The 17,237-nt window shown below is 34.8% G+C and overlaps 1 protein-coding gene across 7 annotated transcripts in view; it reads right to left on the reverse strand.

Annotated features, from left to right (window-relative positions):
- Positions 1-17,237, reverse strand: part of DMD (dystrophin) — a 979,946-nt gene that overhangs the window by 670,924 nt on the left and 291,785 nt on the right. For all 7 annotated transcript variants that reach the window (XM_059839939.1, XM_059839938.1, XM_059839941.1 and 4 more), the window contains 3 exons: positions 16,411-16,590; positions 10,383-10,558; positions 824-947 (listed from right to left, as the gene is read on the reverse strand). In XM_059839939.1, the coding sequence (XP_059695922.1) occupies positions 824-947; positions 10,383-10,558; positions 16,411-16,590 (480 nt within the window). The remainder of the gene's footprint in view (positions 1-823; positions 948-10,382; positions 10,559-16,410; positions 16,591-17,237) is intronic.

Below are 17,237 nucleotides of genomic sequence, written 5' to 3' on the forward strand. Positions count from 1 at the left end.
ATACTATGCTACTATCCAAGTTAACTATATAAACCATTCCTTTCTCATCTTGGAAAAAATGGGCATTTTTTCAATGATCTAAAAAAATTAAATAAGGAAAAATATTTGTAGCAATTTAGTTTTCAAGGGCTAAATTCAGTAATTCAGTCTATGACACACAGACACACACACATAGCTACTTCTTAAGCAGTGCAGAACCATTCACTTTGTCAGGAAGGAACACTTTTTGGTCCTGATATGGTACTACAATAGAGTAAAAAAAGCCCCAAAACAATAAAAGCCCTGTGGAAACTGATGATTGTCATATATATTTTACAGCTCTGTAAAGGAAATAGATATAGATTTTCTTTAGCATCCACCCCAGTGACACTTTTCATATTCTTCAGTTTATGCGTGTAAAATGTCAAGTTAAGCTGTTAGTATAGAATGGAGTTGCATATTTAAGAAATGATAACCTTATATAACTTTATAACTTTACATAAATATGTAAATTTATACATAAATATATATATATATATATTTATTTTAATGTATATATTTTTTGGAATAACTTTACCTAAGACGGTCATGGATCTACAATACCTTAATTAAATATGAATATGTGTGAGCAAAACCAACAACAAAAATTTATGCGTTCAGACAGCCTGTGTAGTAATTTTGGTGCCAAAATCTGAAATTCACAGAAACAGTGAACACTTCTAAATTTATCTTGGACAATCAATGCTTGTCAGTCTCCATTTGGAATCCTTTAAACTCGGACTCAGAAAGCACATTGACAAGCAAATACAGACTAACAGACATGCACACGAGTAGTTTCTCCTACATTGACTCTTTCTCTGAGGTCTGAGAGGTTCCCTTCTTTCCTGAAGATGGCAAACTCAGGGCTCTGCAGCACTGCCTCGGAGCGGGTCATCCAGCTGTGCAGCTCCGTGGTATCCGAGTCAAACCTGAGAGACAGAAGAGTGCAACAGGGCTTTCAACTTCCACAGCTCATCCTGAAAACAGGATTGACAGCAAACTTGGTTGTTTAAACAAGGGAATAAACAGCAATTTCTATCAGCAAAATACAGTTTTAAACTCCCATTTCTCATCAGAGATTTTATAGAAATAATCACCTTAAAATTTAGAAACACAGAAATACTTTTTCGTTTGTAAGACCCGATTTGACAGCTGAACAGATGCAGTAATTTTCACAGTAAGCGTTCTAATTTTTCAAGCTAATGTTTTTGGAAGATATGAAACAAATGTCTGTCAGTGAAGAAAGAGTACCACGAGTCCTGTTGGCTTAGCTGAGGATGTAAGTCCTATAAGACTGGCCAAATGCAGCCTTCAAATCTGTGAGATCACTGTCCCAGCTTGTGATGATGAAAATATGAAGGAAAATCAAGCAGAAAATTTGATGAAAGAAGCTTTTTCTGCTTAACTCAAATTTCTTGCAGAATGTAATCACTAATCACCAAGTATAATTTTCCACAGTTAAAGCTCTAAAACCAAAATTGAGATCCCCAACTCTCTGCACTTAATTTATAACTAGTTTTTACTCCACAGCCCACTTTACTACATTCTGAATTCTTTCATCAACTCCTTTAAAACTGATCTTTACTTGTGTTAACCACTATTCAGGTAATGTCTCAAAATGCAGATATTTAAATTACTAATGTCTAGAAATTTCAAATTGTGATTCAGTATCTACTGTAGTTTTAAAAGGAGAAGCTTCAGACAATATTTGTTGTCAGTTATGCCACACTCTCTGCTTGATTGCATTTCTTTATTGCACTGTATCTTCTAATATTTATATCCCTTTTGCAGCTGACTTTCCTTCTGCAGCAATATGAACACAATAGAGCAGAAAGACCTGGGGGAAAAAAATAACAAGCTGCATCTTTCAGTTTGCTTTGTGACTATAGGTTGTATCATTTGCATACAACAGGAAATCTACTGAAAACAGTAACCTGAACAACAATTATACCCATGGAGGAATTAATTATTTTATAAAAATACAGTCATTTATACAAGGATTTATATTTCTAAAATACAAGGACGTAAGGCAAAACCAAGTGCTATATAAGTCTACGTATGCTGAACTGAAAAATGAATACAAGAAAGTATTCCATGCTTGACTTAATATTTATGCTTCCTTTTTTTCCTTCTCCACTGCAATTTTTTGTATTCATAAAAAATGAAAGCAAAAGAAAAAGAATCGCAAACTGCCTTAATCTTAGTCCAATATTCCACATTCAGTTATAAACTCTTAGGAATAATTTGGATTAAAAATGTCCTTTTAATACTAACTGAATACTCATTCAAGGAGAAAAAAGTGTGACTTTCAAGTAATGGAAGGTGGAGAAATCTTCAGTTTTAATAAGAACTATAAATTCTAAGGCAAAAGACAAAATAAAATTCCCAGATGGTTCAAGGAATGTCTGTGCTGTTCTAATCCCTGAACACGACCTCCACAGTCAGTTGAGATCCTCCTACTTCAGCTTTATTTCTGATCATTAAATCAAGTGCAATTCTTGAAATGAAATGTTATCCTTTGTTCTACAAATAATAACTGCATATTTACTTATTACAAAACACCAGACATCTTATAGCAATGAAGTTTACCAGTCCCTGAGTGCTAAAGCTCCTTGACTGCAGGTAAAATTGTATGAGTTCTGGAATTTGTTCCATTCTGAAGCTGCAGGTAAGTAGAATCAGTGAGTCCAACTCTCTGAAAAATAGCCTGGTGTTACCCTGGTACAGGATGGAAATTGACAAAAGAATGTTTATCTGTGATCAATTCTTCAAGAAAAAGGATTTAGCCCTTGCCTTTGCAACACCTGGAAGAGGAATGGGAGCATTTGGGATAGTTTTGTCAGTAAAACAAAATAATTAGGAACACATCTCATGGCCCAGAGAGCCATCAGATGGTGGCAAGTATTAGACATAGATCTTTAAGGTCCCTTTCAACTGAAAGCATTCTATAATATGATATGATTCTCTGATATGACAAAGCTGATCTCACATAACAGATTGCTCTGCCACTTGCAGTTTCTTCTGGAGATAAATATAATTTCAGAGACAAAGCCTCCTGTTCAAAAAAGGGCAAAAGAATGGGGGGCAGAAAAGAATTAAAAATACATAAAAGTCAAGTCCAAGTAGCTTTTCGCAGTACATAAATATCTTTAAGATAAAGACATCTTACCAAATGAGACAAAAAATATCACTCTGTCATGTTCACCTTGTGCAAAAGGAGGAAACACTGGTAGAAATGGCATCTAATCATTCTACTTTAGTGATTGGATACTTCCTTTCTGAGCACAGCTGCAGTTAGAAATTATATTAGCTCTAGATTAATACCAAAGTATAAATAGAGTCTTTAAATCTCGTAGGGACAAGAATAATTTAGACATAAAATAGTGCCAGACTGCTTTTCTGTCCTAACAAACTTCAGTTCAGGTAGAATTTGTAAAACTAGATCAATGGAAGATCCTAAACCAAAAACCACTTGAGAAATTATTCTTAACTACTTCAATTTAACATGTACATTGTCATGCTCCCCACCTAAAACTTTCATTTGCATCAGAGGATTTATTCTTCATGCAGCAGTCACACTTTTGTTTTCCACTTAGTCTTTTCTTCAGCTGTTCACAGGAGAAATACTATTTTTATTGGTCCCACAGCCCTCTCTTTACATGCCAGCATGTCAGCTGAGTTAAAATGGAGATTTGCTTTTATTGTAAAATAGAAAAAAATCAACTCTTGGAATTTAGTGATTTCCATAATTCTTTTTATTAGATAGGGGACTTCTGCCAGGAAAAGACTATCTGACTCTGGTGGATATTTGGGTTGTAAATTCCATGAAGAGAAGGAGAAAAACATGATGCAATTCAGTTGTGAAATGTCTCAAAGGTGAGATTTATCATGCATTTAACAGAGAAAAGGAAAGTCAGAACAAGGAGTCAATTTTGAACAAATACATGGTGATCTAGTAAGAAAGTTTGGAATGGGAATATGAAGGTGGCATATGACTTGGGATGATTAAGAAAATCACTTTGTGGAGAATTTTCAGTGAAAATGTGACGGGCATAGATTAAAAATATGAAAATGTTTTAAAATATGCTTTGAGTAAATAGATGTACAAACAAGGTCAATGTTAAACAAGTTCACATAGAAACATGAGGCATGAAGCATCTTCCTGTTATATGGCCATCATGGTACACAATCTTATCTCTAAACTGAAGGATTTTCATCTTTAAACTAATTACAGTGCTACTGCTATCATGGACAGACACTGGTTTCCGTAGTTTATTCTTTTACCAGAAATAAATTGCTTGACAATTTCCTTTGTTCATCTGTTTCCTTCCCTCCCCAAACCAAAATCACACTGGGCCTGTCACCACAGTGATTCTTGGGCAGACATGAAACCATTTGCCTACATATTGAGTTGGCAGGGAATGACACAACTTTGATCCAACAGTCACTTCACTGAATTATTTCATTTCCATGTCTAGACTGAAATCCCCAGCTCACCAGAGTCTTTCTCAGCTTGTAGCTCTTCACTGCCTAGAACATATCAAAGAACAACTTTACAGCACATGGTGCCCATTGGAAGAATTATTCTGATCTAATTCCCTGCTGTCTTCCTTCCTACTCTGAATTTGTAGTTGATGAGCCATTAGTTAATAAATAGAGTTGTTCTTATCTTCTAATTCAACTGCCAATTTATCCAAACAATTGTTTTTTACCTTCTTATTTTTTAGGTTTCAATTTTAGGTATCAATTTTATTTCCTTTTGGAATGACATTTTGACCCTCCCTCTACATTTGTGACACTATTAAGCTTAGCCTCATCAACATTATGACCAGTGCACTTCTGTAATGCATACCAAGGCATGAAAAGAAATACCAAATCAAACCCAAGTGTGTATCTCCAACAGAAACTCAACTAGAACCATCAGGTACAGAGCCAATCAATACTCTGTTAATATTGCAGGCAATTTCAGGTGCTAAATGTGAAGAATATAAATTCTGTTTATTTGTCATTAATCCATTTCTCACCTTGCAAAAACTATAAAGGATAAAAGCTTACTAAGCATTAAGTGCCCATGTATACAAACCTCAACATACCCACACTTCTTATTCTCCAAATGAAAATTTTTATTAATTATTTCCCCTTTGAGCAACAGAAAACTGTTCTGTTGTGTCTTAGTCACCTTCTCTTCTCCTCTGGAATTGGCTACAGACTTAAAGAAATCAAAAGCAAGCAGGAAAATTAAGGACATGACTTTCTTCTTTCTGAATGTATTACCTATCATTAGATAACAGTACCAGAGCACAGGCTGCATTTCTGTAAGACAAGAAGGGTCAAACAACCCAGTGGAGGGCTGTTAAAGTGCTAAACCATCAGCATTTGGTCCCGACTAACACAATTAATTGCACAGAAATGGGATCTATGAAACAATACCTACTGAAAAGACTATTATAAAGTCCCTATTTGTTTTCCTTTGATTTTTTTTTTCTTAAAAATCCAAACTTTTGCAAATAATGAAGGATTGAAATCCAAAATACAATAATTTTCAAAAGAGTGAGGGCTTCTCTTTTTTCAGAAAGTTCATTTAACAGCTGTTAAATGATAAAAACACTAGATGGAGCAACTATCCTGTTTTAACACACCTTGCTCTTCAAAGAGCATCGAGTCTCTTTCAAATCTTCAAATTAACATTATAATAATAATAATGTTATGACAAATAGATTTTCATTGGAAACCTTAGGAAGCATGTAAAAAGCTATTTACCAAATTGCAAAGAAAGGTGTCTTTGGTTGTCATTGAAGCCTATTATTATTACAAATATGTTTAAATTAATAATAACCAGTTCTTATTTGTCTGTTATTTAAAAACTTAGCATGAACAGAGTAGTTTTCAGACTTTTTAATGATATGCAACTGGCCTGTTTTTACCAGAATCTGTAAATACCATGAAAATAAATATGTTATCTTGCATCCCCTTCTCCCATTTACAGGTTTTTTTAATACTATAACCTCTGCTGAGTTGCATTTATCTCTAGCCCTAATGCCTAATACAATCTTTTCAAGACCTTATTATACAGCTCCAAGTATTTTATCTTTCTCAGTTTTAAATTGATTCCTGTGGGAAAAGGAGCATTTCTTTGACTAGTAACAGAACTTAACTCACCTAAGTTATTTTGACATTTTGAAGCATTAGTCCTCAAGCAGCTTTAGAGTTCGGGGGGGGAGAATGGAGGGGGAAGAAATAAAAAAAAAAAATAATAATAATTCGGTTCTTATCTCTGCTTGCCTCCACTTATGGCAAAAACTTGACTTAAGCGGAAAAAAAAAAAAAAAAACCAAAAAAACCAGCTTCCTTCTAGCATGGATTTGTGCCACAGAATATAAGAGCAATGGAAATGTGACATTCAGTTCTGTGGATGTTATTGGTCTACAAGACAAATTGCTTCTTCTTAATTTATTCAGTTTAAATTGAGATTTTTATACCTCCAACCCTGATAAAACTGTTGGAATTCTAAAAAGTTTGATGCTTCAATCTTAGCCACCCCTTTTTTTTCTGCTTGGCTTAGTACCTAGAGGCCGTGCTCTTAGACAGTACTCTAATACAATATTCACGGAGTAGCCAAGCCATTATTCCTTCCTATAGTATCCAGTATCTCTAAAATATATAATTCACAGAGAAGATCATCTGAAGCAGAAGTATTTCCAAACCTCTGGCAACGGGGCCTGATGAATTTATTTCAGGCATTGTCCTTTTACAGAAACAACACCAACTAAAGTCTGAGAATAGAGGAAAGAAGAAAACCTGGGAGCATTATTCACCACCTCAAAAAAGCCTCAACCCCCAATGTGGCTGTCCCTTCCAGGCCTAAAAATACCAAGCAACAGCAAGCAGTGTGTTGTATTGTGACTGCAGAAAGCAGCCAACACAATCTGGTTATTCACCTTTGGAAGGTTCTCACAAGCCTTCAGTAACTGCAAGGGCTTTTTTATCCAACCAAAACTAAAGAGTACACAACCATCAAGTATTAGGCATTAACTGCTCAGGGAAAATTATGGTTGCAAGCACACACAATATAGAATGATGTAGGAGAGGTAGGTTGAGAACCCCCATTATTTAAATTTATTTTAAAAAATCAAAAGGCATGCAGCACTATGGGCTTTGTTTATTCTTGAGTGCAGCTACAATTGAGCCCAAACAAAAAAACCCTGAGAGATCTTGCAGCCAACAATGCTCCCAAAAAATAAATTACTGGATGTTTGGAAATACAAAACTTTTTCTCCTATCAAACAAAAACATTCATCCAAAAGATGTCTAGTCACCAGTGATATTTTAACCAAAGTGATTTTAGCTGAGCACCCAAATTTTTAGATGAGCTTTCTTCTTCCATTATTATGCTAATATCTAGCATAAATTCATATTTTCTTGTCTTTTAGAGAAACAACAGCATTCTATAAAGTGTGTTCATTTCCAAGGGTGCATTTTTACATATTCAGTAAAAAAAAGTCACAAAACCTGTTATTCTAAGCTGAAACTTCTTCCCCACAGTTTACTCTCCAAGTGTTTTTCCAAAGAGTGCTCCTCCCACTCTAGATCACCCGCTTGGACTTTCTAGAAACTAAAAGTAGACAAATTGTGGGGTTTGGCGTTTTCTCTGCTCAGTCAGAAGTGCCAGAAAGATCTTCTGAATGGAGAAATACTGCCTTCATGTAATATAACCATCATTCATCCTGCTGCACAGCTGTGGACATTTCCAACATCTACTTTGCACATTCCTAAAATATAGGTCCGCTCACAGATATAACAGTCACACTGGACAAGTGTTCATGTGCTGGTGCAATTCCATTGTTAAAACAAAACTAGTAATTTTGGCACACAAAACAATACAGTATATTTTAAAATCTACGTGTATTAAAAAAAAAAAAAACCTCCCTTTTTCCTTGTGAAATCAGATTTCTCTCCTAGCAGATCAAAATAAAAGTCTAACCTGTGCAGAAATGAAAAGAACTTTGATTTTAAATATCTAAAAGAAACCACGACTTATTCCAATACCTAAATTCCAATACCAGGCCAAGACTGAGAACTACAGATTGTTCCATCTTGACTCTTACCCAAAAGTTAAACAGAAATTATATGGTGAATGCACATATTTTAGATGGCATTAAAACAAATCAAAAACCCGTTGAAACCTAGTATGCATGGTAAAAAATTATTAACACACTGTAAATTTGGTAGCAGATCTACCAGTAATATATCTTAAAGCAATCCTAGTCTCAAAGTTGATAATACATCCTATTTTCTGCACAAGGATCAATCAGGTTTCTATATAAACTTGTTAGTTGGAGTTCTTCACACAGACATCAGCTAAAGCTCTGTAGTAACACATAATTATCACTTTCTATAAACCAAGGTAGTTTGGAACAAAAACAGTTCCCATAATCCAGCTAATTCCTGCCCTCAGGCAGTCTCCTTGCATGATGAGTATCAACTCTGTGTTCTGCTGCACCCTGCCAAGTTTACTTTCAGTATTAAGGCAAATTAAAAGAATATGAGCAAGAAGGAAAATATATGCTAACAGCAAATACGTAGTAGTTGAAAAAGGAATTTCTTTGCCAATTGGTCTCCAGTTTGATAATAGTGCATATAGCAACAATTTTCTTGAAGAATTAAAAAATAGGTTTAAAAATAAATCATCATACTCCATTTAGTTTTACCTAAGATAACACCTTCTTTTATAACAGTAATTTTGCACTTCACTTCCTCATGAAGTAAGATCATTCCTAAAACTTTCAGTTCTGAAAAAAAAAAAGGTAAAAAGTTTTAAATACCAATTATTTAAATACTTTGGAACTGCAGGGAAAATTTCATTCTTAATTTTTCATTTCAAAATAAAGCAGATCACTATTTTAATGATAGGCACCATGCTACAGTAAAGATTTACTGTCATACATAAGGCAACAGGGCCTCGATCCTGTTTCACATCTTTGTATGTTTCTACTGAAACATAACAGGAGTGTTAAGGATTATAATTCCTGATAAGCAACAACACTGCCATCTAAAAATTCCTTTCACAAATTCAGGCATTACAAGTCTGCTGACAGTCATTGCACTGCATCATTTTGAGTGCTTGGGAATATATTAGCAAAATACAACTCTCACTTATGATTTAATGGTAACCTAGGATGTGGGAAAAAACTGATTCCAAATGAAGATTTTGGAGATAGAATCAATTCATTGAAATTTAGCTCACAAACTGATTTAGACCAAGCACTTTCAATAGAAATAGTTATCCAATTTAACAAAAAGGGGGGAGAATTACTCTTCTTACATCGCATATACAACATTCCTAAATAATGATGCTGAGCTAGAAACCTTACCTCTAGAAAGGTTAAACACAGGTACAATGCCTACAGATAAAAAGTACCTATTTTTCCAATAACATAAAAAACTTCAATTAAAAAGAAGTCAGATTTCTCCTATTCTTACTATATTTAATTCTTCTTAATTAGTGAAGCACTACTGTACAAGAAAATAGCTTTCCTGGTAAACACATTGAACTTAAACAAAGATATTGTGTATAGAAACGAGAATGAAACTGAATGCAATTCCACATCCTTTTCAGTCTTTGATTCTATTATCCTGGAATTCATGTTTATCAGAATAACAAAAAACATTTCCAAAACAAACATCACAATGAACGTCTGAAATCTACCTTCTTAGTACTTCATTTAGAAACTTAGTGCTTGAGCCAATTCTGCCTAAACACATCAGAAATTTTTCTCCTGACTTTAACTAGTGTTCAGCATCAGTATAAAATCCCTTGCCACTTGTACTTGAGTTACACATGAAAAAAATCTGAAAGCAATAATAATGCATGTTTCACAAAATCTTAACTGCCTCTGGAGAACTGCTATTTTTACTCCTGACCCATATGCCCAGAAGAATACAATGAACTTTAGAAAAAAGGCAATATCTCTATTACTAGTATTTAAACTGTAATAAAATTCTTTAAGAATACAAAAATCCTAGAATTAATTTGAAATGCTTCCTGTCCATCATGCTTCAAGACCCTAGTCAAGTGGGATGCCCACGATGCCATACACAAGGACTTTGACTATAATTACTATGCAATAGCACTGATGCAATCATTAATATTCTATACTGCTAAATAGGTGTAATACAAGCCAAATATAATCCATAACTCATGTTGAGTAAAGAAAGATAATAATCAGCTGGTATCCTAGTAGAGAACAGAAATACAATTTTAAGCTCAAAATAGCATACAGAAAAATACTGCAGTCAAATGACAATTTTTGCATTTTTGTCCAGACTCTATCAGTATTCTCTCTCTGTCTCATGATGATTCTCACCTCTTCCTAATTTCTGAATCCACAAGGAGTTGCCTTTTTTTGTGGGGTGGAGGTGGTGGGAGTTCCTCTTTAGCATGCTTAACCAGGATTTGCTCTCTTGTGGTCACCATAGTTACAGTTTCCATTACAGTTGTCTGTGTTAGTGATGTCTGAGTGGAAGTGACAGCCTGCGAAATCTGTGAGAAGCACAAAAACGGAGGTCATACATTATTGGAAAGACTTCAGTAAAGATTGTTTGGAGGAGCAACAGGAAATAATGAGAAACTGCTCTCATCTGGTCATAGGCTGACCTTCAGGAAAAAACATTATACAGAACTCAAGCTAGATTGTTTTATCTGACTCACGCTGTGTGAATAAGTTATCTGCAAAAGCCAATATCAAAATCAGAAAGGATTCTAATGAACTTAGAGCCCCCTGTAATCCATGCTGAATGAAGAAAACAAATGAATGGAATTTTACAATGGAATTGAATGATGGCAAATAAATAAAATGTTACTATCACTAAATATTAATTTCAGACTGCCCCCATCTGAAAATTTCCTCCTTGAGAGGTGACAAAGTCATTAAAATGGCTCTAAATTACCAATTATTAGTCTTACCATTTATAAAAATTTTTAAATAGAATGTAATCCACCATAACATACTTGCATGAAAAGGCAGTTAACTTTCTGTCTGGAAATCTTAAATTAGAACACATACATTAGAAGGTAAATTATTTTCATCAGTTTTATTCCATAATTAAAACCCAATATTTTGGGGTCACACCAAATACTAATACCCATGGCATGTAACACTGTAAACACTACCTACCTAATGCATTTACCTTTGCTCTGGTGATAAAAAACCCCCTTTTGTTTAGCTCAGCTGCATTAAAAAAAGAATGATGAGAAATATTTTTTTTTCTGATAGTTGTTTGTACACTGCTTATGCATGTACTGCCTATTTGTACTTTTTTCTATATAACATTTTCCAACTCAAATGTGGCAGCTGCTCTTAAATTCCTTAACTCATGAGAAACAGGCCACGTCTCTTTTTGATTCTGTCAGATGATGGCTCATTTGTCAAAACGCTCTAGTTACAGCTCCAATGACCACCTTTCAGTTTAAGGGCAGTGAAATGGAAAATAAAAGAAAAAAATGATACCAGGAAAAGAAAAGGTTGTGCACCTGAAAAGCCCTACATCTTTGCTTTTGCTAATATGCAATAATTAAGAGTGTCCAATTAAAAAACAGACATGCCAGTATCTAAAAGTCCATGAAACTATAAACACATACATAAATTATCTATTACTTCTTGCATCAGAAATTCAGTAACATAATTGAGTTAGCTTTGTTATTGAGACATAAGTGATTCTATAAAAAATGAAGAGGTAACCAGGTCTAACATCTTCTCCACAATGCTTCCCTGCATTGAAAAAGAAAAATAGAATGACAAGGAAAGGGAAACACTATTAGCAAGCAGCCTCTTCCCAGCAGGCAATATCAGTAAAGCCAAGAAACCTGAAAAAAAAAAAAAAAACCCAACAAATTCTTGCCAACTCAGTTGAATTCTTCTCATTCTCTTCCACACAAAAGTCTTCCTGTTCTTTGTCCAGGTTGACAGTGGAAGTGATGAGTAGGGAAGGGCTTTACCACTGTAAACTGGCAGTATTTCTTTCACAGAGCAACTAACCCAATGCTGTGCTTCCACCTCTAGAAATAGGCAGCTCTCTAGGTTATAGAGCAGACTCTGGACTACTAAGAAGACTAAAAAATTTAGATTCAGAGCAGATTTAAAAAAAATATATGGAATAATTACTACAGTTATGAATAAACTGCTTGCAACCAGCAGGGATTTAGGTAACATGAACTACAAAATTCATTGGAAGAGAAAAACACCCAGTTGACTTTTTAACCACTAATATTTTATGTAGTAACACTCTTGTTTTAGTTCTCTCACAGATATATTGATTTTGATAACATTTTTTTTCTACAGAAATCATGACAACATTAAGTCAGTATTTCCATACATTTTTATTGAAACTCTCTATAGCATTCTTTTCCATTTTATTTAAATTAATTAGAGGGCAGAAGGAAAAACAAGTTAAAGCTTCTAATGTCTAGGGTTCCATGACATTTGAAGATAGAACCTGATGTCGTCTCTCTCTGCTCTGACTCTACATAAGAACAGAAAGAGTTTCTTGCCTATTATATAATTTTGGGTACAGTCTCTCTGTCTCTGTTTCCTCTTCTAATAAAATTCATATTACACTCTGTTTTATCCAAAAATCAATGGTAGGATGATATTTCAGACACCTAGGGTCATATCCTGCCATGTTTTCATTTGCTAATCAATACCAGGGCAGAGTTTCCAGTGAAGAAGGTGTAACACAGAATAAGCCACAGCTAGGGCACTGTGGAAATCTTCTGCAGCATAATACCAATTACAGGAGTAGCAGTTGCAGCTGGAGATAGGGATCTGCCCTTCCAGAGCTGGAACTGCAATCACTGCTCAGAGCAGTCAAAGCACAGTGCTGGGGGGGTGTAATGATTTGGATGGGAAAACAATAAAAAAGTATTTTTCATGCTTAATCAACAGGAGTGGAGGCTAAAATGTGCTTCAAAAGGAGAATGGAGATGTGAACTTGAAGTTCGTAATTATTCTAATTAAAGACAGGGTAAGACTAAAATGTAGATTGCAACCTTACGTGCAAGATGGAGCTGGTTCACATTTAAACTGCATACACTTGATAGGAAAAGGACAATCATTACCAATGTTAGGAATAAAAAAAAAAAGAAGTAACTTTTATTAACTTACCTGATGAAAAAAAAAGAAGAAAAAAGAAAACAAACAAACACAAAAAACCCAACAAAAAACCCCAAAGAACCAACCCCCCCAAAAAATAACAAACAAAAATGAAAACAAAAAGAGAAAAAACAACAACAAAAAAATTCAAACACCTTTTAATCACCAAAGTGGTGTGTTTCATGTATTATTCAATGACTGCAAATAAAAACTCCATATTTTCTTCATCCCTTTCAGTACCTGAACAGCAAATGTGATTCTGAGAAGGGGTAACATACACTAGGGCTTTAACCCACTAGAAAATCATACAGAAAAAGTTAAGGTGACTCACAAGGGTGCACATTAAAAGACTTTCAAAACACAATGTTTCCTAGCAGTTTCACATCAAGACCATCTTTGAAACATGTTAAAACTCATCTCTTTTCCTAGCAGACAAATTCAAATCTTTTTCATCATCTATAGGCAAACATATGTACAATGTGTGTATAGCACTTCAGTAGTTTTATGGCATTTTATTTCTCATTTATACAGCAGCCTTCCTTTAATGCCAACATTTATTACTGTCTTTGGAAGTGCCCTCTGTCCTGATAAACTCATAATTTTCCTTTACACTCACTTTTGGAGCTGTCATCTGTTCTTTGATGAAATTTATCTCTGTAAGTGGGGAAGTTGGGATGAGGAATGGTGTTTTCTTTAGTTTGGAAAGATTTTCAGTACAATTTAGTGAGCATAATGAGCTCAGCAAAGCTGGGTTTAGAGTTTCTGGAAGCTCCACGTCTAGCCTAAACAAGCTGTCCTTGTCCTTGATTCCACTGTGTGGTCAGTGAAGGAAAGCTGACATTTCCATGATGAGGACAAACTGCCTTTTAGATTTCTCTCTCTCTCACACACCCTTGCCATCCAGTCATTTGTAGCAGGAGCTTCAGCCATGTGTTCTGATTAGATGCTTGAATTCAAGAGCAATTAATTCAGCCAAATGTGGGAGAACTCACATTCTACTTTCTGCACTTTTCCTTTGGGATTTATAGCTACTTTATATGTCTAGTTGGAGAATCATCTTTGAACAGAGCCTGAGGTTGTCTCTTCCATTTAATTTCTTATTTTGTTAACAAGTTAATCATTTGGTGACACTTTATTAAGAGGGGAAATAACTAAGGACAAAAATGCAATTATGAGCACCCTATGAAAATTATTAATCATAGAATCCTGTAGGTTGGAAAAGACATTTAAGATCATTGAGTTTAACTATTGACCTAGCTCTGCCAAGTCCACCACTTAACCATGTAAAGTTAATTTCGAAGGCAATATCTAAGCTTGATGAATATAACATACATTTTCTGATAGTTTTTAGTGGAAAAATATTCTGTTTTTCACCCCCTTCAAAATCTCCTCCTCCTCAGTTCATGCCTAGAGAACATAATGAGATCATGCATCTTTTTTCACAGTGTAAACACATAAATGAGCTCTTTAATGAGTACATGTGAAAAACCTCACTGAAATTAACTGCCCTGCCTAGACAGAAACTCATGGTGACAAGTACACCATCAGGATTCCACAGAAAATATGTCTGAACAGAGTGACAGTGCCTTAGGAACAGATCCTTCAGCCAGGCCTAACTGGGCAATGTTTCCAGAAGGTGAAGCAGTATGTCCATGGCAGCACATCACTTCTATCCCAAGCAGAGCAGCTTCTCCTTGGAGGAAGAGCTTATCCACTGAAACATTCTGCTGTGACAGGACAGCTAAGCTGTGCTGGGAATCCAAACCATCTCCCAGCTGTGCTGATCTATGTTTATAGCCTCAAGATTGATCACTTCATTTTCTGTAATCTAAGTTCCATTTTCAAAACTAGTAACTGCATTTAGGAGCCATCACCAATGTGAACAGGACTTGAAGAATCTGGAGTGTCTTACTAACTTCCTCCAGTTGTGTGACCCTAACCATCCCCAATTTAAAAATGAATATCTGGAATTTATCTCTGCTTTGAAACAGGAGGTTTTCTACAGCAAATATACTGCAATTAAATCTCATTTGCAACTCCTAAATGGTGTGTACACAATATGGTTTTGCTTTCATACTGAAATTGTGCCCTTCAACCATTTTCTTTCCTTCTTTTCTCCAAAACTGAGTTTTCCAACTTCAGCTGCTTTTTCTAAATATCACAGAGCAAGCAAAAATATTAGGGTATGATTTGAAAGCAAGGTTGGTTAAGAGGGATTCAGATAACTACATGAAGTATAGTAGGTTTTTTTTCAATAACCCAAACATAATTTGGTAGAAATCTTAGTAGAGAGCAACAAAAATGGGCAGCATGCTCAAGGGAATTGAATCAAACTGACCAGAACTGTGAGAGACCTGTATGGACAGGACAGAGGTACCTGCTGTAACATTCTGCTCTGTGCTGTTTAATTAAAAAGCCTTAATATCCATTTCCATTTTACCATTTTTAGTCATAAAGTGACAGCTCAAAATTACCCCAATATTAGTGAGATAATGGAATGGAAGAAAGGGAGCTGGTTTGGGTTTAAATGCAGTAAGAAAGAGATGTTAACAAGATGTCTAGGCAAAATAACTGGATATGGGCTTGGCTACTACAACAGAGTGCTGAATTTTATTACCTGGTTTAAAAACTCAATTTCTTTTTTTAAATATATTACAGTTTACATAAAGTGGTAACAAAAATTAGCAGGTTATATTTTTTCATTGGCACTTTGGTTACAGGTATAGATTGATTTCTTTATTTTTCCAAGAAATTTCTTTTTCTTGTAGCCTCTCTTTTTAATCTGTAAATCAGCATATCACATACAGAAGTAAAACAGCAAACAATTAGTAATTTTTCATATTGAAAAAAAAAAATTCACTTAAACTAGCAGACAGTTCTTGCACTAATTTCAGATGACGTGCTATTTCAAAGACACAGGTATAAAAAAGTGTGTTATTATATGTTAAAAAAAATTAACTGGAAAGGTATTTTCATTATGGTTTGTATCATCCCTGAAAACATAGTTAACAACCCAAGAAAGTAATCAACACCATAATTACAGATTAAAAACTAAAGACATGAATAACATTCCAGAAAATTATATTATCATTGTATTATGCTGTCCTAAAAATAAAATATATCTTAAACAATCATGCAGGAGAAATAATTAAAACAAGATGACAAAGAGCACCAAAACTACTTAAAGCATTTGACTGTCAAAGGATCTGATTGTTTTAAACTGATAAAACTGTTTTTTACAAACCTGTTTAGAATTGCTCTCCACCTTCTGCACAAGGCTTTCCCAGCGCTGAGCAAAATTTTCAAGACGACTTTCCAGCTTTTGAGCCACTGCTTTATTTTTCACAGCTACAAGGAGATCTTGGCTGAGCAACTTCAGCTTACTCATCATTTGCCTTTTCATTTCTAGATCTCCTTTTAGGATCTGTTAAACAAAGTAACAGAAGGAAGAACACACATTCATACAAAAAAAAAAAAAGAAAAAAAAAAACAAAAAAAACCAATCCTAACCAAAACACCCACAAAAAAGAAAACCAACAAACTTAGAAAGAAAAATCACAAGGAGAACATCAGAAAGAGCTGAAAATGCGTTAAGGGCTCCTATAATTCCATAATGTTGTTTCCATAAAAACTGCTGGCAGAGCTTATATAGCAAAATAACATGGCAGGTGGAGCAACTCCAAGCCTCCAAACTTCACAGCAGGCTTCAGGTGATGACATGAAACAAAAAGCTAACAGTTGTGTAACAGGAATAACCATAAAACTGCACTCATGTTCACAACTTTATCAACAGGACAAACAATCTTTCTTTAAAGTGTCAATGCACTTTGTTATATATTGCATATTGAAAGAAGAGTTTCCTAGAAAAGTAATATTTCATCCCAAACCAGGATTAAAACATGCAAACAAAAAATCTCCAACCAAACAAAAACAAACAAACAAAAATAAAAACACCCCCCCCCCAACCAAGAACTGAACCAAAACCCCAAAACACGCTGTGCCAAAGGACTTTGAAACTCCTGACATCCATACATGCCTGCCTATGACACAGGCTCTTCACAGATCCAAGGA

The sequence above is a fragment of the Haemorhous mexicanus genome, chromosome 2 (genome assembly GCF_027477595.1).
Source record: "Haemorhous mexicanus isolate bHaeMex1 chromosome 2, bHaeMex1.pri, whole genome shotgun sequence".
In the NCBI taxonomy this organism is placed as follows: domain Eukaryota; kingdom Metazoa; phylum Chordata; class Aves; order Passeriformes; family Fringillidae; genus Haemorhous; species Haemorhous mexicanus.